At 48.7% G+C, this 25973-nt stretch overlaps 1 protein-coding gene and 1 pseudogene across 1 annotated transcript; both read left to right on the forward strand.

The window, feature by feature from the left end:
• Positions 1-518: 518 nt before the first annotated feature.
• On the forward strand, positions 519-5518 carry LOC124655874 (annotated as a pseudogene).
• Positions 5519-13304: 7786 nt separating this feature from the next.
• Positions 13305-16933, forward strand: LOC124657800 (TATA box-binding protein-associated factor RNA polymerase I subunit B-like). Its single transcript, XM_047196306.1, has 5 exons — positions 13305-13896; positions 13939-14561; positions 14627-14759; positions 15509-15633; positions 16432-16933. The coding sequence occupies exons 1-5, from the start codon at positions 13305-13307 to the stop codon at positions 16831-16833; spliced, it is 1875 nt and encodes a 624-aa protein (XP_047052262.1). The 3' UTR covers positions 16834-16933.
• Positions 16934-25973: the final 9040 nt, after the last annotated feature.

A 25973-nucleotide genomic window follows, 5' to 3' on the forward strand; every position in this document is an offset into this window, starting at 1 on the left:
TCAGCACAGGCTATGAATACAGGACGTGCTACAATGGTACTCACCGAATTACCATGAACTCTAGCACCTTGCCACTAACATCAACACATCAAGCTCTGAATTTAGATCTCTGAAGAAATGAAAAAACACGACCAGTAAGTTGACAACTTGAAGATAGTGACAAACGCCCCGGTTGTGCCAGAAGCCAAATAACGCGATCAGAGATCAAATCAAACAATAAGCTAGCCCCAGTTGGCGTTGCAAGCAAGAGCGAGATGGAATTGACACGCATTTATTTTAGCACGTTGCCACTAGCTTGAGGATGCACTATATATAATGGTAGTAATCATGAAATTAAACAAGTAGCAGCATCGAGAGCAACGAAGCATCGGGGAACAGGGCGCAGCCCAACCTGGAGTCCGAAAACAAACATACAACACCAGAACTTTCGGTTGCGTCTCGTGCTAGACGATTGGGTTGTTCGTCGTCCTAGTGCCGGTGATCGATTGGGCGGATCGAGTGGTAGGAGAGGAGGTCAGATGGGAGGAGCTTACCATAGCACGGAAGGAGGCGGTCCGGTGAGGTCGACGCGGACTCCTTCCACCCGCCCGCCCGCCGGCCAGTCTGCCTGCGACGAGGAGAGGGACGAGGTTGCTTGGCAGGGGCGGCGGCGCGAAGAAGGAGGCCGCCTGCTCGTGGCTTCGACCTTCGAGGCGGTCAGGCCAGCTCGACGGAGCGCCGCGCACGGACGCGCACACGCGCGCGTGTCGGCGAGGAAGCCCGCCGCGCCTGGATCCCGCCGAGCCGAGCCGCCGCGGGATCTGTCGCCGCCTGTAGGGTTTGGTTTGGTTTGGTTTGGTTTGTCGCCGATGCAGGCTGTGCTTGCTGGACACCGTTGTTCGGTGGGTTGACCTGACCGGCCTGAGAACACACGCATCGCTTCGGTTTGGCGACTATAAAGTTCCTTGGTCCGGTCGTGTACTGAGAACACACACACCTCTTTATCCATCCACATCTATAATGCCTAGGAGCGGCGCGGCAGCAAGTGCGACGCCGCCAAGCAAGGGCAAACTCCTGCCGGAACTGCTAGCCAACATCCACGACCGGCCTCTCCGAGAAGCACGCCGCTGACGGCCTCATGCTCCTCCACCTGGGCCAGGTGCGCAACCTGGTCGTGTCCTCCACGCGCGCACGCACGACCACGCCTTCGCCTCCAGGCCGCACTCCCTGGTCGTCGACGTCATCTTCAGCGGCGCCTCCGATGTGGCCTTCGCCCCCTACGGCGAGCACTGGCGCCAGGCCAGGAAGATCATCACGGGGCACCTGCTCAGCGCCAAGAAGGTGGCCTCCCTCTGCGCAGCCCGCGAGGAGGAGGCGCGCCTCGTGGTCGCCAAGCTCCGGGAGGCGCGCGGCCCCGTCGACCTGTCGGCCATGCTCTTCGCCTTCTCCAACGACATCGTGTGCCGCGCCATGGCGGGAAAGTTCTTCCGCGCGGAGGGCCGGAACGACGTCTTCCGGGAGCTCATTAGCATGAACGTGGCCGCGCTTGGAGGCTTCAACCTGGAAAACTATTTCCCCAGCTTGGGAAATATAAGCATGCTCAGACGACCCGTGCTTGGCAAGCTTGAAAGGTTGAAGAAGAGGTGGCACGACTTGCTCGACCAGATCATAGACGAACATGATGCGAGTAATTCATCATCGCTAGATCAAGATCAAGAAAGGGACTTTGTAGACGCGCTACTTTCTCTTCAGCATGACTATGATCTCACTAGAGAGCATATGAAGGCCATCTTGATGGTAAGACAACTTTCCATAGCTCGCTTATGTTTTTAGAGATCGTTTATACATATTTAGTGTACTAGCAAAATTATTAAAATTACCCCTCAAAATACTAGTAATATCACTACTAGGAAATCCCTTTTCTGTGGCGCACTATTTTGGACTTCGGTGGCGCATATCCCTTGCGCCATAGTTGTCACGTGACATATATTTGAATTATGTGGCGCATATCTAGATGGCCATAGAAATTTCAAAACTTCTGTGACACACTAGGTAGTCAGGCGCCACATAATTCTTCTGTGGTGCGCCACAGATTTTTTTTTATTTTAAAAAATATGGCGGCCAGATCTAGATCTGGATCTGGGGCGGAATTTCGCCAGTTTTTTTTTGAAATTTTCCGGAGGTCGCCGGAGGTGGGTGGGTGGGTGGGCGGAGGAGGAGGCCGAGGAGGCCAGCCGGAGGAGGTGGTGGTGGTGGAGGAGGAGGTGGTGGAGGTGGTGGAGGAGGTGGCGGTGGTGGATGAGGTGGTGGTGGTGGAGAAGGTGGAGGAGGAGGAGAAGGTGGTGGTGGTGGGTGGGTGGAGGAGGAGGAGGTCGTGGTGGTGGTCGTCGGGGGAGGTCGCCGGAGGAGGAGGAGGTCGTCGGGTGTGGGTGGAGGATGAGGAAGGAGAAGAAGGGAGGAGAAGGAAGAAAAAGGCAGAAGAAGGAGAAGTGGGGAGTAGGAGGAGGAGAAGGGAGGAGGGGGCCACCGAAATTCAAAATTCGCTCAAAATTTCTCTGGCGCATGTGCATATGGTGCGCCACATTTTTTTCTTTCGATTTTTTAGTTTTACAGGAATTTGTTTTTGACTTTGCCGTATCTTGATGGTAAGAAAACTTTCCACAATCATTCATTCTCAAGCGCTCGTTTATGTTTTTAGAGATCGTTTATATATATTTAGTATACTAGCAAAATTATTAAAATTACCCCTCAAAATACTAGTAATATACATGAACCTGTTATTTTAATTATATATATAAGTAAAAAAACCACCTTTCCTCCGGGGCCGCTCTCACGCGGGGCGGGTCCGGAGGGCACCCAACCCTAGCAGAACCGCCCCAGATCCCGACCACCCCTAGCCGCTGCCGACGGCAGCGCCGGTGGCGGTGGCGGCGCCTGGCCGTTGAAGGCGGAGGGCATGGCGGGCACCCTCTACACCTCCCCTGCGCGCGGTGAGGCGGCGGTTGTGGGGGTCGCATGATGCGGCATGGCGGCACATCGGCAGGTGCTGGGCGCGGGTTTGGGGGGAGGTTGCGGCGGAGGACCAAGCGGCGTCGGCAACGGCTGCGACCTCGGCGGCGCTGCGCGGGTTGTGAGGGCCTAGTGCGGGCCCGTTCTGGGCCGTCTCTGGGCGGCAGCGTGGCGACGCGCTCTCGCGGTGGCGGGGTGGGTTCTGGTGGGGAGTCAGGCTATGGCGGCGGTGCCCGTGCCGTGTGGTTCTGGCCGGCTTGCGCGGTGTTCTGCCGCCGGTGGCCATGTTTCTGGTCGGGCCGGGGCACCAGCGGAGCTGGGCTGCTGCTCCAGGATCTCGACGGTGTGATATGGATATCCAGGTCTGGTACACTAGGACATCCATTGATACGAGGATTAAGTCTAAGGTTGTACCATTATTGTATCGTAGTATTATTATAAGGGAATAATGTAGCCAGGTCATGTGGTGGGCCAAATTAGGGTTATTAGTGTGTCAGTTGGGATTGGGCTTGTCCAACCCAAGTAGGGCTAGGCCCATAAGTGGGCGCCCCAGCCCAATAGGGGCTGGCCAGCCTCCCTCATATAAGGGGCTGGCCGGTTTAGGGTTAGGGTTAGTCTAGTTTTGATTCAGCTCATGTAGAACCTCGAGTTCAAGTTATCTCCGTCCCTATGGGATCAGCGTGCGTGACGGCGTCTCGGACATTCATTCGGTTATCCAATAAAGGCATGAGAGTTCTTGAGTTGTCAAAAGAGTAATCATATGTGCTTGAGTATCCTTGAATCTGTCAAGGGAGTTCAAGATCTATCGGTCCTATGGATCATCAAGGTGCATCGTGAAAGATCGGGAAAACAATCCTCATCACGGTGGCTCTTGTGCGGCGGTGGCGCTGCTGCCGGCGATTCGCTCTGTCTTGTTGTCCGGCCGCGTGAGGATGTGAAGGTTCGGTTGCTCTGGACGAAAGCCTGACCGCACGACGTCTGTGGATGCTACCATCCTCCTTGGGGGCAGTTGTGGAGCTCTCCCACCTTCGCTGCCCTCGGGTTCGAGTCTTTGGGTGAAAGCCTAGATCCCACAGGATCGAACGACGGCGTAGTTTCATCGTTGTTTCCTCTCTTGAGGGCGTCATCTTGAAGTTGGTGATCCCCTTCGCGCACTCCGGTGGGCTGGACACACAAAGCATCTGGGCTGCCAGATGGAGGCTTGTGAGGCAACTACGATGGTGGTGACCAAGGTTTTATTGCGGCAAGGCCATGTTAGTCGGCTCCGTTCCGGCATGTCCGAATGTCTTCGTGGTGGTCTCCTCTTGCTGCGAAGTCGAAGCTGCCTTTGGACGGTGTACGATGACCTTCGAGTGGCGGTCCGGTGAAGGTCCTATTCGGCGCATGTTTTGCGCATCTCCTCTCCGGGGCTCGTCTTCAGGATCGAAGCTGCCTGTCCCTTCTAGAAGAGCCAACTGTTTTGCACAGACCAACTTGAGCTTCGTGTTTGTAGCTTTTGTAGGTAGCCACGTGGCGAAGTGTGGGTGGTTGTGTGTGTGCTTTGGCACTGTTGTTGTTGGTTTTCGCCAGGTTTTCTCCTGAAAACTGGTCACATTCTATTTAATTAATGGATGAGGCAAAACTTTTACATCCGTTTAAAAAAAAGTAAGAATAACATGTGTTGGGTTGAGCTCCTGCCAACTTTCATTAAAAAAATAACCATCATGAGTTGATAATTTGTTGATATGTTATGTGTGCGTCTTAACGCATTTATATATTTCCATGAACTAAAAGTAGATTTAACTTCTTCATATAGTGCTTAATTTTATATGAAGTGATAATATTCAATGTGCTTACAAGGCATTAAATATTAATATTGACACATATGCTTCCAAATGTTTAACTAAATCTTCCAATGCATACACAGGAGATGTTTGGAGCAGCCACAGACACATCATACGTAGTCATCGAGTACGCTTTGTGCGAGCTCTTACGAAATCCACACCTCATGACCAAGCTCCAAGCCGAGGTAAGGGGGAAGACACCCAGCACCCAAGAAACTGTGAAGGAGGCAGACTTGAGCAGCATGACCTATCTAAAGGCTGTCATAAAAGAAACACTCCGATTACACCCACCAGCGCCGCTCCTCATCCCACACATGTCAATAGACAAATGTGATGTCAATGGCTACACAATTCCAGCCGAAACACGCACCCTTGTCAATGTCTGGGCTCTTGGTAGAGACACGAGGTCATGGGTGTACGCTGATGAGTTCATGCCGGAGAGGTTCATGGACGCCGAGGCTGTCGATTTCAAGGGGAGGGATTTCCAGTTTCTGCCATTTGGGGCTGGGCGAAGGATATGTCCAGGGATAAATTTTGGGATAGCCACTGTGGAAATCATGCTCGCAAACCTTCTCCACTGCTTTGACTGGGAGCTCCCGGATGGGATGCACAAAGAGGACATTGATATGACAGATGTTTACGGACTAACAGTGCGTCGAAAGGAGAAGCTATTTCTTACCCCAAAATATGTTGCCAGTTGTGTCTAGTACATGGGCAAAGCATGTACTGGTCATATACTCTTTTGTTATAATTTGCATGTAGTATGCAACTTTATGTTCTAAGAACTCATCAATATGGACATCTCACAGCAGAATAAGCAATTATGTGTTAATGGTCGTTGTCGTGGATAATAAATCAAAAATAATGTGCAAGCACAAAGATGTATTCTGAAGAAACATTGTTTTCATCATGATGAGCAGGAAGCACATTAGGGAGCTCTTGATGGTCTTCTCTCGAGTACTGATGATATGTGTTCTTGGTGTGAATAAGGAGCGTCTTCTCTGTTCAAAAAGAGATATAGATATGGTTTGTCCAGAGAGGCTGAAATGCCACATTGTGCAGGTTTTCTTCTTGCACTTGATCTTCCATTCTGTTGTCATTTGTGATACCTCATACATGTCCATAGACCGAAACCCTGCCCGACCTGACATACGAAACGTTCCTTTGCCCTTGATGAGAAACCCAAAAGATTTTTTATTGAAATTCCTGCCTGAATTGCTAGATGCCATGGTAGTTAGAAACGACCATGCTTAAGTGGAATTGTTCATCTTGTGGAATCGACATCACATTAGCCGAATGCTGGTCAAAGTACCAGAGATGGAAATGAAGACTAATTCCAGTAAGTTCTTGCTGAGTTCGTCAGTAACAATCCCGATAATCACTTTTTCGATAAATGATGCTTTATTACTCGAAGTATCAAGCATTACATTCAGTCTTTGCATAGCTAAGATACACAGCTGTTTATGAATCTAGTATCCAATTAAAAAGAGTACAGAAAGAACAAAAGGAAAAAACCCAAGTAGTCGACAACTCCATTGGCTTCTATCCTGGTTATGCAGCCACCCATGTTGAGTAATAAAGTCATTGGCGTTATTCTCCAACCGTGTACGTGCATAAATAGGTTTTGGTCCTTCAAGCGTTGAAGCGGTGATCATGAACGGAGCATAGCTGTACACTTGTAAATAACCTGCATAATAGAATAATTTTTGTCATTAAAAACCTTGTCGTTTCTACACAGCCAATGAGACCATACAACTGCAATCGCTTCCACTCGGATAATCGTTTTATACCTTGAATCCACCTTATTTAGCCAATTGCTAAAAATATTGGCAATACTACGGGGTGGGTATAGGTAGATCCTATCTAAATGATTGACCATATAGATCTAGCAACTCAACAATTGAAGAAAATGTGTTTTATTGTCTCTTCTTGAACACACATTTCTTTCAACCCTGTTCAGTTGCGTTTTGCAAGGTTATCTTTAGTAAGAATCACACCTCGATGAAGATAACATGCGAAGATCTTTATTTTTAGTGGTATCTTCATCTTCCAGATAGACTTATTATTTAAGATCGGTTGAGTAGGAATATCACTTACCGATAATCACTTACCTGGTAGGCGTGATCGTCCCACATGTACCAAAATGTAATATTATAATATCTACTTTCCTAGGCGCAAGCGGATATACAAATGTTAGGAGAAATTAGCTTATAAATGGGAGAATTATTTTCCTGGAGAAAATGGAAGTACTTCAGGGAGAATATTTCATTGTCTAGCCTACAACAACCTTCTGATTCTGTATAGCTTTGGCAGAAGCAATGACATTTTGTTTACATGGTTCATTAGAACCATACAGTCTAAGACAAATGTGGTTAATGATTGGCTGATGTCCATCTTCTGTGGGCGTACAGGTTCTGCACAATTGAACCTCCCAGCAATGTCAGCATTGAGGTTGGGGAGATGTCTTTCCACCTTGATAAAGTAATTTGCTTTCCAATGTAATACCCCGGATCAGAAAGCAAGATGTTGTAGCTTAGCTCACATTTGCATTCAGGCCGCTAGGTATAAGAGCATCTTCAACAGCCGCACAAAATTTTGGCGCTGTAAAAGCATTTTGCAGCATGCTTCATCCATGTTTTGCGTGTGAGGCCATATTCATCTCCAACAGAAGCTCTAAATTTTGGAGCTGTAAATATCCTTAGTTGTTTCTACGCGCGACTTATACCGCGCGCTCTTTTCGGCCCGGTAGATATAGTGTACAACATAGCGCTTTTGCTTGAAGCTCTATTTTACAACGCACCTGTTGGAGCATCAATTTGCGACCACACGCTAAACCAGTCACTTTTTTTTTGATATTGCGCTGGATAGAGTGCCCGTTGGAGATGCTCTAAGGACAGGAAGAAACAACACTTGTACCTCCTTACCTTTGCGTATGTCTAAAAGCATCTCTAGCAGAGCCCGTAAAAGGGGCCGAAACTGAAAAACTCCGGTGAGAATATGGGTTCGGTTCGGAGATGGGCTAGAACGGAGCCCGAACTCGCGTTCTGGTCCCCGAGAAACTGTGTGGCCGCCACGTATTAAAAGGGGCCGTGGAGGGGAGTTCGGTTTCTAAACCCTACTCCCCTCCGCCGCTTTCACTCCCGCCGCCGCCGCCTGCCTCCTCTCCGGCGAGCCATTCCGTCTCCTCGACGCCGCTCCGCCTCTTCCGCCACCACCCCTCCATCCGCAATGGGGCGGTTAAGACGCGTAGGTAGGGAAGGGGGCTGAATCGGCGACGGAAAGGAACCACGGCGTCCGCCCGGTGTACGGGCGGAGGCGGACCGCGCGAGGCGGTCACGCTCCGACGGCACATAGAAGCGGGCAGGCCGGAAGTGGCCGCAAGCTATCGCGCGCCGGCAAGCGCACGAGGAGGCGGCCGAAGAAGGAGAAGCCGAGGCGCCCCCCGCCGGCTCGTGCAGCCCGCCGCTGTCCCCGCGTGGCAACGATGACGACAACGCCGATTGGCCGCCTGTAGCCTGCAGGAGCACCTCGGAGGCGGCGGCCTTCGAGGTGGCGGCGCTCATCGTCGCGTAGGATTCGACGGTGAGGAAAAACCCTCCGCCGCCGACAAGAAGCGCCCCGGTGACAATCCGGGGCCTAATCCTAGTCGTTTTAGGTCTCTAATTAGCGAATGTAGGTCGAACCAACATGTATTTTGGCTAGATTAATGTAAATCAATGAATTAAGCTTGATCGGAGCAAACTGGATTCAATTGCGAGTTTGATTTTCCCGTGACGTTTGATTTTCGCTTTTTCAGTTCGCGAGTTTGATTTCTGATCTGCGCCGTGACAAAATTCATCTAAACTCAACAGTTCGGGAGACCGAACTCGTAATTTTCGATTCCGAGATATACCGGCTCTACTAGAGATGCTCTCTCATAGTGTAGCTCTTATAGTTACACATCTATAAAGTGTTTATTGAAAGAAAGCCTTTAGAAATTACTGTCTCTCAATATTATCCTTCCGTGTTTGTGAGGCTATTTACCACTTGTCCTTTTGTTCTTAATGTCCCTTATTTCCTTGTAGTTCCTCTACTTTCAAAGAGTGTCATCCTCATAAGATTCATTGAGGTGAATCCAGCCCATGATGTAGATCTCTCGAGCTATGCGATATCCAGGGTGCAAAATCTTCTGAGTTAATCGCATGGTTCTGCTAGGGTGTGAAGATGGAGGTCTCTCGAGCAAATGTTGTCCACCTTCGATGTACTGTTGAATATCTCCAGATGAACACATAGTCGTGTATAACCTCATAAATCAGACGTTATTGAACCAAGCAGTCCTCCGCAGCTCGAAAGATTCGGTGGAAGCACTTTAAGACATGTGATGTCCTTCTCCCTCATGCCGAAGACCTTCACATTCCAAAGAAATGTGTCGAATTGTTCGCTGCCAAGGCTAGCCTGATCCAGACCTCTTTGGATAGCTAATCTCAGAACACGATGTGATGTCCTTCTCCCTCATGCCGAAGACGTGTGTCGAATCGTTCGCTGCCAAGGTTAGCTCTGATCCAGACCTCTTTGGATAACCAATCTCAGGATACGATGTGATGCGAAGCCTCAGGGCATCGTACTGTGGAATGGTATAAGCACGGGCGCAAAGCTCGGGAAATTCAATTCAGATTGATGGTATAATGATGCTTCATTCTTGAGCTTCGTTATATACAAGGGGCTTATTTCCACCAGAGTCAGAATGAGCTACGTCTCTCCGAGCTCACGGGTCAAACCCCCCACACTTCTTAATTTCATGGACAAAGAACTTCGCTAACTTTCACAAGCATTTGCAAGTTCATCATAACAAAGCAAGTCATCTTACAATTCCTCACCAACTAGGTCATCTTCACATTCATCATAGTGAGTGGAATGTTTTACCTTAAGAGCCCTTGGACATGAAGTACAAGGAGGAATGGTTGTACTTTTGGGCACATCGAAGATAGAGCTTGCCGGCTTGGATGAGGCAATAGTAATTCCGATGAGGCCACATTCTTCTTCATCATCTCCCTAGGTGTCGAAATTGAACTTGGATCTAGAGGTTCATTCACCAAAATTGGTGTGGGGATTGTACTTGGTGTAGTGCTTGATGTTGTTGCCCTTCTTCAGGTCCTTGCTCTTGCCCCTTATCCCTTCTCCTTTCCGTCCTTATCCTCAGAAGAACTAAACCTATGGTGTTGACTTCCTTGATGGGGAAACACACTGGCTCGGTTTTCTAGGGCAACGATACATGCGTAAGTACTGGAAAACCATAAAGTGTCAAGATAGTGTTTTCTTGCTAGTCTCGTGTTCACACTAGTTTGGTGGTTTGGGGTAAAATATATCGGGTGGTTTCGACTTTCGAGGATGTTGATTTCGTGGAGCAAGAGATAAAACATGTTGGATTTTTGAGAAATTCTTTAGAGTTCTTGCGATATATAAGAAAACTTCTTACTAGTCAAGTGCCCCATTTTATAGTACAACATACCTACGACTCAAAGAAATATAAAATTGGAGTCTTCATATGTGTCATCCCATATTCTCCAATGTTACGGGTCATCGTTATCTTAATCCAACTAACAACGGAACTAAAACTTGCAACACTTAGATGGGTTACTAGTTCCTTAATTACCTTGTTATACATCATACAAATTCTAGATGGTTCCTAAATGCACTATCAAAATAATTGTTGAACCCATGACCTTAAAGATTTGATATCATGTAAAATTGCATGTTCTGGCGAGTTCAATCAAAAAACCGATCTATCTGATGGAATAGATTAGATAACTATATTCAAAATATCAAAAAATGAGAGAAATAAGGGCCCAAAAAATGGTTAGGTGGACATATTTGCGTACCTCGATATTATAAGGTTAAGAAGCTGACTGCGGGAACCATATGCCTTTTTGTATTCTATGCACCTGGGAAACACCAATCTCAAAGATAAATTGGTGGCCTAGCATGAAGAGGGAAATTGCAAAGTGTATCACTATATGTAATGTGTGTCAAAGAGTTAATAGTGAACAACAATGTCCCACGCAAGACTTCTCCAACCATTACCGATACACCTGATTGGGAATGGTATAAGATAGGAATGAGCATCATTATTGTATTACCCAAAGCTAGTTAGGCTATGGTTCCAATGGCATCCAATGCCTGCCCCTGCGGCCTTCCCCTTTCCCCCTTCTTCTCGGTAGGATTTTATGCGAGGAAGCGCTCGACAAATGTAGTTTTTTTGGTCATTGTCGTCAAGGTGTGGCGGTGCCTGCGAGATAGACTTGGTGGCATCCTTCCTAGAGTTGAGATGATTGGTAGAGCTGTTCGAGCTCCAGGACGCATGGTGTGTGGTCTAAGTTGGGTCGGGTCTCTACGCGAATGGCATGCCTGGCATTGCATTGGAGGATCCTCTTTTACATGAAGAAGTTAGAACTAACCGTCTCGAGAATGTGGGAATGAGCCAGATGTATCATTTCTCTATTTAGGAGAATAATTCATGAGTAGACTTGGTGATCCGCCAAATAAACCACTAGAATAAAAAAGTCTATGGAAGAAAATAAAGTGGAACATACTTTAGTTAGCTTATATATCAAACTAATTTTCTTTGTTGCTATGCTAGTTGGTTTGAATGATCCCACTTGTCCAAGTCTGAGAAGGATTGAACAGACGACCGCCAACTCAAATCTTTAGGGCTCGCTTAGTTCAAAGAGATTTCGTAAGAATTTAGGAGGATTTTCTTAGAATGTTCACAAGAGCTTATTTGCATTGCAGGATTTGAAACCGTAAGAAATTTGAATTTCCACGGTCTACTTTGCATTTTGAAAATCTTGTAAACCAATCCAAACGTCAAGATCTTTAAAACTATTTTTTTTTAAAAAAATCGCTTCGGTGCCTTCAGATGGGAGATCTTGGTCGACAAGGTGGCTTAGGGCATCTCCAACCGGGCGACCCAAACGGACGCGCTGGGCCGTCCGTTTTGGGCCGTTTGGGTCGCCGCCAGGACACGCGGACAGCGCCCCGCGTCCGCGTGTCCGTTTGGGTCGCACGCTGCGCCCAACGCGGCGACCCAAAGAGACGCCACGTGGTTCGTCTTCCTTGCGCGGCGCTGCGCCATGGTAGGCCTCGACGGGACAGCCATGGACTCGCGGTGGGTCGCCGACGACGAGGCGCTCCGCGTCGCTGCCGAGGCGGCGGCACAGAAGGCCGGTGACGCGGAGATGGTGGAGGCGGCCGCGGAGGGCTGGCACGAGACCGCGGACGGCTGGTACGAGGCCGCGGAGGAGGGGGCGGCCGCCGCGGAGGAGCCCGTCAACAAGGAGGACCTCGCGCTGGCGAACATCAACGCCGCCATCGAGGAGCGACTCGCCGACCTCACGCGCGTGACGAAGGAGCACGAGGGCATCTGGCGGGCCGGCCGCCGCCGCTTAGGCGACCTCCTCGGCCAGGAAACGAGCTGCTCGCTATGCGAGCAGCCCGTCACCTCATCCGGATGCCGTCCCCGAGCGGCGCGCCCGGGAGGATGCTGAGTCGGCGGAGCGTGGCCGGCAAGAGCGCATGCGCCGGCGGCAGGAGAACCACGAGGCCCAGGCCCCCGCCCGCGTCCGCATTGAGGCGCGCACCGCTGTGGACCGCGTCGCTCTGCAGGAGGTGGAGCTATGCGGGAAGCGGATGATTCCGCCGCAGGAGGCGGAGCGCGAGCGCGCCCGAGGTGCGCGGACGGAAAGGAGGAGGATGATGGCCTCCGTCCAAGCTGCCGAGGCTCGCGCCGCCGCCCGCGCCGCCGCCGACGCCCGCGCCGCCGCCGACGCGCCACCCAGCCCGTAGTAAGCTGGAGTGGAATCCTCACGCGCACGTGCCGCCCGCGTCGAGTGAAATCCACGGCCCCGACGGCGAGCCGGCGAGAGTCGCGCGGCGAGGCCGCCGGCCCCGTACGTATTTAGGATAGAAGTAGTAGGTAAAAAAATGTAATGAGTTCTTTTTAATGAAAAATATTATTTATACCTATGACACGCGGGCCGGGGGCGGACAAGGGGCGGACGCGAGCGACCAGCCTTTCGCGTCCGCGCCACGCAAACCCGCCAAGATTTGGGCCGGGTTTGCGGCCGATCCGACGCCGCGGGCATCCGTTTTAGGGATGGATCCGCGCGCTGGGCTGGGTTTTTGTCCGGCTGGACCCATCCGGACGCGCGGGCGCTGGATGGGTCGCCCGGTTGGAGATGCCCTTAAAGCGGTAAGTTGGATGCATGATGGACGGTCGCGTAGATGTCCAGCGTTTGAACCGGTTAAGAGACACTTGGTCAGTTAGGTGTTGGATTCAGACATGTTCAGAAAAGGGTTTCAGATTGAAAGCCTGACACCATCTCCGGCGGCAGCCTCCCCCGCCCATCTCCTTTACCCGCCGGCCGCCGCCACCCTCGCCAGATTTTAACTGACGCCTGAAATCTTTCCTTTTTTTTTTCTGAATCCCACAAGGCGCGCGCAAACCCCACCTCTCTCATGGACGACGACGGCGGCGCGTCCCCGGATCACTACGGCGGCGGAGGAGGAAGCACAACCTTCGTCTGCGAGATGTGCGGAGACACGGGAGTATTCAGCCCCGATGACGACGAAGATGACGGCTACTTCACATGCCGCGAGTGCAATTTTGTCAACACCTCCACCCAGGCGCTCGTCTCCGACCCCGGCGATATCCAACGCAACCGGCCCTCCATCCGAGTTCCCAACAAATCCACCAAAACTCCCAAATCCCTGAACGCTGACAACACCCAGCGCGCCCCTGCTGCGCGTGCCTTCGATGAACCCGACGAGCCGCGCGACTTTGTGCCCGGCGCCGCCGACGCTTGGGGCGGCAAGCTGGAGGAGCTGGGGACTCGGATCCGGCAGCGCTACGTGGAGGGGCTGCAGGTGATCCTGCAGCAGCAGCTGCAGGCGCTGGTCGAGAGGCACCGGGCGGGCGCGCTCATCTGCGGCGTGGCTGGAACCATCTGGGTGCGCTGGGTGGCTGCCTCCAAGGTGTTCGGCGAAATGTGGGCGCGAAAGCTGATCGTCGAGGACGAGGCTGCGCGGGGACTGAAGCGGCGTTCTTCCAGTGGAGGTGCTGCTCTCGGTCAGCTTCTACTGCCATTGAAAGGCCAACAGAAACCTCCGGAGGTGATGTGCGAATGGGCGGACGAAGCCCTGATACGAAAAGACAGGCGAAGGGTCGAGTTCATCTTCCTGCGCTCGTTGAGGATGATGCTGCCGGTGTACTCGACATTGTCCGTATGCTTCCTGGCCTGTCATGTTGCCCGGGAAGCAATCCTGCCGACCGACATTTACAGGTGGGCAATGGAGGGTAAGCTTCCTTATGTGGCAGCGTTTACCCAAGTGGACAAACTTCTTGGGACCCCTGTAAAGCACTGCCCTTTGAGTGCGAGACAGCTATTCAGGCCGGTCCGAGTGATTGGAGCATGGCAACTGGAAGCTACAGCTGGGTCCATAGCGCGAAGGATAGGCTTACGGCTTCCTTCGGTTAATTTCTATGCTATTGCTCAGCGCTACTTGAGCGAGTTGTCTCTGCCGATTGGAAGAATCCTCCCTCAGGCTTGCCGTATCTATGAGTGGGCGATGCCTGCAGATCTGTGGCTGTCTAGTAATCCAGCTAGGCTCCCTACACGGGTGTGTGTAATGGCTATACTAATATTGGCTCTGAGAGTTCAGTATAACATCAATGGTCAAGGGATATGGGAGGTGAGTATTCCAGATAGGGTAACTGTCTTAAGTCATGTATTATCTGTCATAAAATGATGGGCTGAAGTCAGTTTTTTTTATTTCTTCAGGAGATTTCAGCAAGCAATGATACAAACTTACCACCACCTATGAAGTCTGATGGCAGCACGAGTGAGGAGTTCGGCACAAGAGAATTGCTATGCACTCTTGCAGATGCCTATGATAAAATTGACGTCGCACATGGTAACTTCCAGTGACCATTGCAATCCATCCGCATCATTGTTTTTCTTGTAATATACACATGTCAGGTCTTATCGTTATGCTGTCCATTTAGTGGTTCATATACTTACCTCTTATGTTACTAAATACGTGCTATTCTAGTTTAGCATAATAGCTACTATGCCATAAGAGAGAATACCATGTACTATCTACTATGGTAGCCATGTCGTCTGTTGTTTCTTAATATATGTTGTACCCTCCTATGTTTAGAGCCACTAGTCTGTCTTGTAATGGTAATTTTCATTTACCGAGGTATGATATATACGGACCATTGTTATAAATGTTTATTATAAAATTTTAGGACATTTGGTCAGTAATAAGGTTGTACACAGTAACGAAGGATTGACCACTGAAAAAAAGTATCTTTCACTATCACTGCTGGTGAGTCACAGCTCAATATTGGGATGTGCAACCGATGCACTCCCTCCGTACCGTAATATAAGATGTTATTACAACCAATTACAAACTATGTTGGTTGTAATAACATCTTATATTATGGGGCAGAGGGAGTATATGACGTAGGTACAGTTCTAGATATCCTTTTCATATAGCCATATTGTTGATTCTTTAATCTTTAATTTCATTGTGTTTCTACTGTAGCATAGGGATCCCTCTTGAGTTCAGAACATATGTAATCAGGAGATATGAGACATCATGTATGTTTCAGCTTTATAAAACTTGAGAATAACATAATTTAACCTCTGTGAGAGCAGATTATTCGAAGGACCTTCACTCTTATCTCAAATACTGCAAAGATGTTGTATTTCCTGGGATTGCATGTTCAGATAAAGAGAAGCACGTGATAGAGGACTTCCAGGAAATGTACAAAGGACAAGAGGTAATGCACCCAACTTGTTGTTGTCAAGTCTTATCCCTTTTTTTTTTTTGGATCAAGTGGTAAAATCGTGGTGTGCCTCTCAAAGATTGTGGATTAGTGCTTATTTATTTGACTCCTCAAATTCTTGCCACTTATTTTTCTTGCTCCATTTTAATGTTCACATTTTATGGCCGGGTGTAAGGTCTTATGAATTGTACCAGCGTGATGCTAACTTGTGAGTTTAATAAAGCGCCCTTCATCGATTTTTTTATGTTTACCTCTCATTGGCTGAATCAGTTTGCTTTGAGGTTATTAGTTAGTTGTATACTTGCATTAGCATTACGATAAACTCAATATTTAGTGTGAGCAAGTTTAAAATTTGTTCAAAGGATTTATTTATTTATTTTGTCAAACTCCCAAATTATTTAATTTAAATGTGAAGAACAAAAAAGTTGTTATTCATAAAAAGAACTCTATTTATTGTCATCGCATATTTATTTTGGACTTCAAATCTCCTTTGATGTAGCCTTACTGAACCTTGAGTACATACCATTAACAACCTTGTATATATGGATGCTCTTTTAGGAACAAAATCAGCATTAAAAAAGAGATTGTAGCTGAGTTTAGAAACCAAACACAACCAGATTTTTTTAAATTGAAATATGAAGAACAATAAAGTTGCTATTCACAAGAAAAGTCTATTTGATTTGCAGCATGCGTAAAGTTCAAATTTGCACGGATGTAGCAGCTTGAGGATTATCTACACGTCTTCTCGGGGTGATTGTTGTTGATTTCACGGCTAAACCTGTTGCACTGTAGGACAAAAACCCCAAGGTGCGCATGGAGGAAACACGCTCCACAAACGGAGTGAAGAAACGAGGCCGGGATGGAACTTCTGTCAGTGCAAGGTGCTTGCCTACATCATCATCAGGGATACGAAGTATCAATTCAGAAATGGAAGACCATGGATTTTGTTATATGCCGCCAAGGAAGCGTCCAAGATCAGACGGTTATCTTCACTACAGAAGGAAGACAACAGCTGGCAGCCTTGCTTGCATCGGACATGCTGATTATTACATGTTGATACGCTCATTTGCCAAGCTTGCGGAAGTTGATGTCAGGATTATGCATGATAGCGTGCTGAAACTAGAGAGGAGGCTTGCCTGGATAGAAGAACGGATAGGCGTAAGCTTGGATGCCTTACACAATCCAGCTAGCTAAGGTAATGCTACTATGACATGACTTAGTTTTACTTTTCAAACGAAGAACGGATAGGCGGAAGCTCGCAGAAGTCGATGTTAGGATGCTCGGTTCTAACTAATCGCCAGTGATGAGATTATTACCATATAGTTTCAGTACTGTCTAGTGCGCTACACGGCTTAACTCTGTGAAATAATGATGCTGTCTAGTTTCCCACAACTGTCGGTGCTGCTGAATTGCTTAGTTTTTACAGACCAGGTCAAAGCTTTTTGAAACCACGCAATTATTTTAGATGCCACGTGGCTTTGGAAGCTTATTTTGGTATTCATGTCACGTTGTCTCCGAAAACCGTTTTCCCAATATATTCGGATGTCCCTGAAGTGGCTCACCGGAAACCGTGTTGAGCAGTTGGTCATGGACCGTTCTTAGGGCATGTACAATCGTTTAGACAGCAGCTGTCTGCAATACTTGTACATGTCAGCTCTAGACAACACAATAGACGACTCATACAACAGGGTATCTTTTCAGTTGTCTGAAACTCGTAACTGCCTGAAATTAGAATTTACAGTATTTATTAACGCTAGTTACATCTTTCTGGTCTGTACTTGTAGTCTTGTATCTCTACATCGTCCACATAATTACTGATTATTAGAGACTGCCTTTGCCGATTCTTCAACCATTTTTTTCGAGTTTGAGTACAAGAACACTACTACTCGCTGCAAGCAACGAGCGTACCAACAACTCCACACCGGCTAGTCGGCCACCACCGACAAAATAACAACACAACATGAAAGAGCCTATCTTAAGCTAGACAACAAAGCCACGTCTCAACCAACGCCGTAGGCAAGAAAGCAAGGGAGTCCACCCACCTCTACAGCCTACAGGGCTCCGCTCCTCTATCGATGGATCACATGGGGAGACGGCCGTTGATGGATTCATGGCATGAGTATAAATTGCCGCCATGGACGACGTCGGAAAGAAAACGATCACAAGAAAGATTTATTTTTTGGGGGCCACACGTAGTAGCCTGTAAGTGGGCACGTTAGCGGCGTCCCACCAAGTGTCCACATGTGCCATACAAGTTGGACGGGATGCTTCTATGTGTACCTATAATACACTCGTGCTAAGTGGCGTCTGTTTATACCCGCCAGCATCATCAGGCAAAGAACTACCAGCGGCGAGCGGACTAGTACGGATCTGTCCCATTCATTGGCATTGACTAGAACAGGAAAGAGCACAAATCTAGTTTCCGATTATACAGACTAATTGCTTGAATGATACACTCCGACCTTGATTTAGCTCCCAGGCCATAAAAAGGCTTAGCTAGCAACAAGATTTTGGCTAAAGCTGGGTTGACTCCATTTCCGCTTCACCTCATGCTTTCCTATCCTCCTCCGGCAAGCCATCGCCGGCCTAACCGCCATCCTCCTAAAAAGAGACGAGATGAGATTGGTTTGCCGTGCTTCAATGCATCGGCCTTTGTCATATATATATACAGCTCATGTACGTACAGGATAGATATACATCACGATGGTTCAGATCTAAACAGATACAACAACCTGAACTAGATTCGTATGAATCTCTTCTCTACAACTTAGCGTGCAAGTCACGGCTATGAAGCGCTCCTATCACGACCTGAACTGTCGTTTAACAGCCCCCCTCGATCCAAACTGGTGTGCACCAGATTGAGATCGAACTTCAAACGATCCAGAGCTTCTCGACCAAGAGCTTTCGTGAAAATATCAGCAAGCTGGTCTCGTGAAGGAATGAACTGAACTCGAAGTGTTCCTGCTGCCACCTTTTCCCTCACAAAATGGAAATCTATTTCGATATGCTTTGTTCGTGCATGAAACACCGGATTAGCACATAGGAACGTGGCGCCCAGATTATCACACCAGAGTATCGGTGGCGCATGCTGAAAAATACCTAACTCCTTCAGAACTGATTGCAACCAAACAGCTTCAGCAGTAGCGTTGGCAATCGCTTTGTATTCCGCCTCCGTACTAGAGCGACTCACTGTTGGCTGCTTGCGTGAGCTCCACGAGACGAGGTTGGGACCAAAAAACACAGCGTAGCCCCCCGTGGACCGACGATCGTCGAGAGAGCCAGCCCAATCAGCGTCGGAGAATATACTGAGCTCGGAAGAGGATGACCGATGCAAGGAGAGACCCAGGTCAAGGGTGCCCTGAACATAACGAAGTATCCGTTTGACAGCAGCCCAGTGAACATCAGTAGGTGTCTGAAGAAACTGGCAGGTTTTGTTGACAGCAAAGGCAATATCCGGACGAGTTAGACAGAGATACTGCAAGGCACCAAGAGTACTCCTATAAAGAAAAACATCATCACCAGCCAGGGGAACACCAGGCGTCTTACTGAGCCGCTCTGCGGAAGACATTGGAGTAGTAACAGACTTGCAGCCATGCATGTTAATACGCCGAAGGAGATCGCTGGCATATTTGCGCTGTGTGAGAGCAATTCCATCCTTGATGGGTTGAACTTCCACGCCAAGAAAATACGTGAGAGGACCAAGGTCCTTGACAGCAAATGCATCACGGAGCTGTACGAGAAGCTGATCAACTGCACTTGAGCGAGAGCCAACAATGATGATGTCGTCCACATAAATGAGCATGTATATGGTGATTATGGCAGACTGGAAAATGAAGAGCGAGGTGTCTGCTCGAGACGGAACAAAACCGAGTTCATGCAGCTTCGTGCTCAACTTGGAGTACCAGGCGCGTGGCGCTTGTTTCAGCCCATACAGCGACTTCTGCAGACGACAGACATATGTTGGATGAGTTTTGTCAACATAGCCGGGAGGTTGATCCATGTAAACTTCTTCCTGAATATCGCCGTGCAAGAAAGCATTTTGAATGTCGATCTGCCGCAGATGCCACCCCTTGGAGACTGCGATGGCGAGGATGAGACGAACAGTAGTGGGTTTAATCACCGGACTGAAAGTGTCAGTGTAATCGACACCATACTGTTGAGTGAAGCCGCGGGCTACCAAACGAGCCTTGTGGCGATCAATGGTGCCGTCAGCCTTGTACTTAAGCTTGAAGACCCACTTGCAGCTGACCACATGGTGACCAGACGGAGCTGGAACGAGACGCCAGGTGCTATTCTTCATCAACGCAGAGTACTCTGCATCCATGGCCTCCTTCCAAGCAGGGGAGGTAAGAGCCTGAACATGAGACACGGGTTCGACAGTAGCAGCAAAAGCCCTCTTCTTCGGGTCGTAGAGAATGATGCCATCATACAGCTTGCGAGGTTGGACCTTGTGATGGCGTAGGCGTGTCGCCATCGGATGTACGACAGGAGCAGCAACCGAACCAGAAGCAGCAGCAGAGTCGATATCAGGTGACGCTGTCGAGGGCGAGGGCGCAAGTGGCGAGTCGAGCCCATGAGGCGCAGCAGAGTCCGCGGAAGGAGACACGTCGGTTGGACCAGTGTCGACCTCGGGAAAGCGAGGCCCATCGGAGGTCTGCGCATTGGAGTCCATGCTAGGCGTGCATGGCTCATGTACAACGGTCTCCGTTGTGTGATCGACGTATCGTCCAGGAATCTGCACGGGAGCTTCGATGGAAACGCCAGTACCTGAACCAGGGAAAACTGAACCAAGAGAATTAGTAGCACGGTTAGTCAAATCATTTTCAACATGAGATAATCCTGTATCCTGCTCGGGAAGAAGAATAGAAGATTCGGTGGGTGGGCAAGGATTTTTAGAGGATGGGTCGGAGAACGGAAAAAATTGCTCATCAAATACTACATCTCGTGAGATGTAGATGCGACTGGTGGCTCGATCAAAACACTTGTACCCGCGATGTAAAGGAACTGTAGCCGAGGAAAACACAGAGTTTAGACCGAAAGGAGAGTTTATGGTGGTTATATGGTCGGAGATTTGGCCAACATGCGCAACCAAAAATGCGAAGAAAATTGTAATCTGGTGGGGTGTGAAACAACTTAGTAACAGGTGTTTGATTTTTTATTACTCGACTGGGCATGCGATTGATCAAGAAACATGCAGTGAGAATTGCCTCATCCCAAAAACGTAGGGGAACATGTGATTGTGCAAGAAGAGCAAGAGCCGTTTCTACGAGATGACGATGCTTTCGTTCAATGGCACCGTTTTGCTGGTGTGTATGAGGGCAAGAAACACGATGAGTGATACCAACATTAGAAAAATAGCGGTGTAATTTGTGGTATTCACCACCCCAATCTGTTTGAATCGCCAAAATTTTAGAGCCAAGAGATCTTTCAACACGACTTTGGAATTGATAAAAGACTTGTTCTACATCAGACTTGTGTTTCAACAAGTAAACCCAAGTGAACTTACTATAATCATCTAGGAAACTAACATAGTAACTATAGCCTCCTACTGATTTTATTGCAGGACCCCAAACATCGGAGTGAACAAGCTCGAGAGGTTTGGTTGACACACGACTAGAAAGACCATACGGAAGTTGGTGCACTTTGGCCTGTTGACATGCATCACAGACATGCACGATTTTATTCGACGATGACTCTAACTTATTTGAAGAAAGGATGGCTTGAACGATGGGTGTCGCGGGGTGCCCTAGCCTCCTGTGCCAAATCTCCCGTGATGGCTTGGCGAAGTGAACTTGGCGAATACGAGAGATGGGTGGAACAGGATAGAGCCCGCCATGACATCTACCTTCTACCAGCACCGCCCTCGTGGCTCGATCCTTAATAGAGAAAAAATGTGGGTGAATTTCTAGAAAAGCATCATTATCGCCAACAAGTTTATGAGCAGCTACAAGATTTTTACTGATGTTTGGAACGTGTAAGACATCCTTAAGATGCAATGATCGGGACGAGCTGGATAAAACAGAATTACCAACATGTGAAATAGAGAGACTATTACCGTTAGCTACTTGGACATGGTCGTTACCCTTGTAGGTCTCCCGGACGTTCATCTTCTCGACGTCATTGGTGAGATGGTCAGTTGCTCCGGTATCAATGTACCAATTCGGATCAACGCCATAGGAATCCGAGCTCGTGCTTGTGTGTCCAGCCATCTTCGTCTCCGGCTGGTATGCGTGGTCAAAGCGGGAGTAGCAGCGAAGAGCATCGTGGCCGTATTTGCCACATATCTGGCACGTGGATTTGGGACGGCCGCCATTGCCATTCCCGCGGCCACCGTAGTCTCCACGGCCGCCGCCATTGCCGTGGCCTCCGCTGTTTCCTCCGGCACGGCCGCCGTGGCTGGGAGCACGGCCGCCACCGCCACGGCCAAAACCGCCGTTGCGCCCACCACCGCCGCCGCGGCCACAGCCACCACCGCGGCCACCGCCGCGCATGACGTTGTTGGCGGAGTGCTGGAAGATCTGATCACGCGTCGGGTGGCGCGCTTCGTAGCTCATGAGATGAGCATAGAGCTCACCGATGGAGACGTCCTCGGTGCGGGAGGTGAGCGACGTGATGAGGTTGTCGTAGTTGTCGCCGAGGCCGGCGAGCATGTAGGAGACGATCTCAGCGGAGCTGAGTGGCTGGCCGATCGACGACATGGTGTCGGCCAGATTCTTCATGCGGTGGTAGTACTCGGCCATCGACATGTCGCCCTTCTGTGTCGTGGCGAGCTGCACGCGCAGCTGAACGATGCGTGCCCTGGAGCGAGAGGCGAACATCTGCTCCAGCGCCTTCCATGCCTCCTCCGCAGTTGCCATGAAGAGGACATGCCCGAGAAGTCCGGGCGTGAGCGACGCTAGGATGGCGCTCAGGACCTGCTGGTCAAGACGAAACCAGGTTGAATAAACGGGGTTAGGTACCTTGGCGGCATCATCTCCTGCACCAGCGATCATCTTCGCTGGTTCCTTGATCGTCCCATCGACGAAGCCCATCAGGTCATGGGCGTGGAGAGCAGGGACGAACTGGGCACGCCACAGAAGGTAGTTTTCCTGATCGAGTTTGATGGTAATGGAGCTAGCAAAGGGCGGCAGAGATGAGGAGCTAGCAGATGCGGTGGAGCTCAATGAGGCAGCGCTGGAGGTGGTGAGGGTTCCAGATGTGTTGGGAGCCATGGCTTAGGTCGATTGGGAGCGTAGGCTCTGATACCATAAAAAGAGACGAGATGAGATTGGTTTGCCGTGCTTCAATGCATCGGCCTTTGTCATATATATATACAGCTCAAGTACGTACAGGATATATATACATCACGATGGTTCAAATATAAACAGATACAACAACCTGAACTAGATTCGTATGAATCTCTTCTCTACAACTTAGCGTGCAAGTCACGGCTATGAAGCGCTCCTATCACGACCTGAACTGTCGTTTAACACCTCCCCGCCTGCGGCCGGTACGCTGCCATGATGCCTCGCCCTGCCCCAAGCTCCACCTCCGCCGATCCACAGCCACCTCCAGCCATCCCTCTAAGTCCGGCGAGATGCTTTTCTTCTCCGGCGTTGGCACACCCCTATTCCTCGTCACCGCCGCCCTTGTCGATGACTCGGTGCTCCGTCTTCTCCCTCCCAGGGCGCATCTTAGCGTGTTCAACAAGGGTTGATGCCTCGACCCACCGCTGAGCAACTTCTTTGTCCCCCAAGAGCTAGCAAAAGGGAAAATGAATACATGTAAAAAGTCAGACCAAAACAACACAGTAACAAATAAGAACATGCATAGAACAGCTAGGGCATTTCTTGTTTGTCACATTCAGAGGTATCGCCTTCACTTCAATACAACAGCTATACAAACATATTATCCTAAAACTGGGGCAACAATAATCCATGTCATCCTGCTTCCTTCAAGCAATTTTTCCGATGGCAAAATGCAAACAAGTACCCATCTGAAAATATAACCTCTAGGTGCTAGATCTTATGTGGTTAAAATAATAGTATAACAATATACAGTATAACTGTATAGCAATATAAGCTCTAGGTGCTAGAGTTTATGTGGTTAAAGATTGCTTGTAAAAGTGTAGCTGGCCCTTTGTACTTTATGACTGACTGATGATACTTAACTATGTAAAAAAAATGTACATACACACAACAGCCTTCTCCTTTGACCTCATCAACTAATTGCTAGCCAAGTAGAGAATTTCAGAATTATCACTAAGCAAGTAGAGCATCAACACCACTAGGTTAGTTCAATGTCTCTCCTTTTTCTTGTCAAGCACCAATACTAGCACACGCAAGGCTCTAGATCAAACTATCTTCAGTTATAGATGATAGTCATGTAACAGACAAAATACTGATATGCTGCCAAATTGCTATTCAAGCTCACAGTATTAGTCACTACATACAGCTGTCTGGACTGAATGAAGCCAGACACATCTTCGGTCAAGCAAATGTGTTCAGAAAAGAAGAAAAATGTGGACAGTAACAATTGATCAGCTAAGGAAACGCAGAGATTGAACTGAAGAAACGAATGGCAGCTGAAGACAATGTTCATGTGCACTGAAACTGATCATAGTTGCAGTAAACCTTGTGAAAAACGTACTGCTTATGGATCTTCGGCAGTAACCTGAGGATTTGAGAATTATCATTAAGCTGGTGATTTTAGCAAGAGAGAGGGACAAGATTCTATACTTCTTACGGATCTTCGGCAGTAACCTAAGGATCTGGATGTCACCCTACTTCTCCCACGAACATCGCCGGATTTCTGCAGCTCCCCACGGATCTTTCTGGACACGGAGCATTCGTTTAGCTAGTTAAATGACGACCCGTGAAGCGTTTACTCATGCCCGTGGGTGTTTGTTTAGCTAATTCAATGGGTTTGGGCTGGCGGTGCCGTTAGCAGCCCGTGTCCACATACAGGCATGCGTAACAATGTTCTCTTCGTGTTTGAATTGATGGAAATCCTTCGTCGTGGCGTCGTTCTACTCTGCAGGAACTCGTTGCAGACTATATAGGAGTTTTCATGGGAAAACTATAGGTCGACCAGGACTCTTTTTTGAGCGAAACCAGGAGATACAACCTGGTACGACAGTGCCGACAGACAAAGCAAACTAAACCATGAAACTTCAAGAACGGCATGTACCTGGTTCAGTTCAGAATCACAAAATCTGTGTTATATAGATGCACAGTATAAGTATATCAATATATAGATGAACAAGACGACAGCTCAAGCATTTAGACAAAGAGAAATGACAGTCCAAACTTCGCTCGTCCGAATATTCCGGAATAATTCTCTTGTCAGCGACTTTGTTATCCTCCTAAACCATTTGAAAACCAGAGTCGAGTATCTAATCTTTGGATATGATTTAACGAGTCTGGGGCAACAAGGCAATTACTTGCAGTCTTGCCGCATTGCTAGAGAAGGATAAGTGAAACCCTATAGATTCTTGTGCTAGATATTCAATCCCGAGTCACTCTTTTGAGGAAAGAACCACTTACTAGAACACCTAGTGATTGGAGTTCTAATGAATTGTAACTTGCGTCTTGTGCGGCTGAGTTTATATTGATATGATGTTAGCTCCTCCCCCGTTGCTTGTGTTGTCATCGGTTATGTACCGTTTATGGCCTTTGCGGCTCTATCCCATGCAGCTTGAGAAAGTTGTATTTGTTAGAAATAGGATTAGCTTAAGAGAAAGGTTAACAAGGATATTTGTCCTCATGTTTACCCTTTCGTCTTCAGCAGCAGCGTCGAGAAAGGAACCTATTTGGCGATAGCATAAGAATCTCGAAAAGAAATAACGGGAAAACAGAAGGAGTCTTGGTTTGTGATACGTCTCCGACGTATCGATAATTTCTTATGTTCCATGCCACATTATTGATGATATCTACATGTTATATACACACTTTATGTCATATTCGTGCATTTTCTGGAACTAACCTATTAACAAGATGCCGAAGTGCCAGTTCCTGTTTTCTGCTGTTTTTGGTTTCAGAAATCCTAGTAACGAAATATTCTCGGAATCAGACGAAATCAACGCCCAGGTTCCTATTTTGCCCGGAAGCCTCCAGAACACACGAGAACCGCCAGAGAGGGGGCACAGGGCCACCAAACCCTAGGCCGGCGCGGCCAAGGGGGGCCCGCGCCCCCCTATAGTGTGGCCACCCTGTCAGCCCTCCTGCGCCGCCTCTTCGCCTATTTAAAGCCTCCGTCGCGAAAACCCTGATAAGTTCGACAAAACCCACGTAAACCTTCCGAGCCGCCGCCATCGCGAAGCCAAGATCCGGGGGACAGGGAGTCTCTGTTCCGGC

Source organism: Lolium rigidum, chromosome 5, assembly GCF_022539505.1.
Source record: "Lolium rigidum isolate FL_2022 chromosome 5, APGP_CSIRO_Lrig_0.1, whole genome shotgun sequence".
Taxonomy (NCBI): Eukaryota; Viridiplantae; Streptophyta; class Magnoliopsida; order Poales; family Poaceae; genus Lolium; species Lolium rigidum.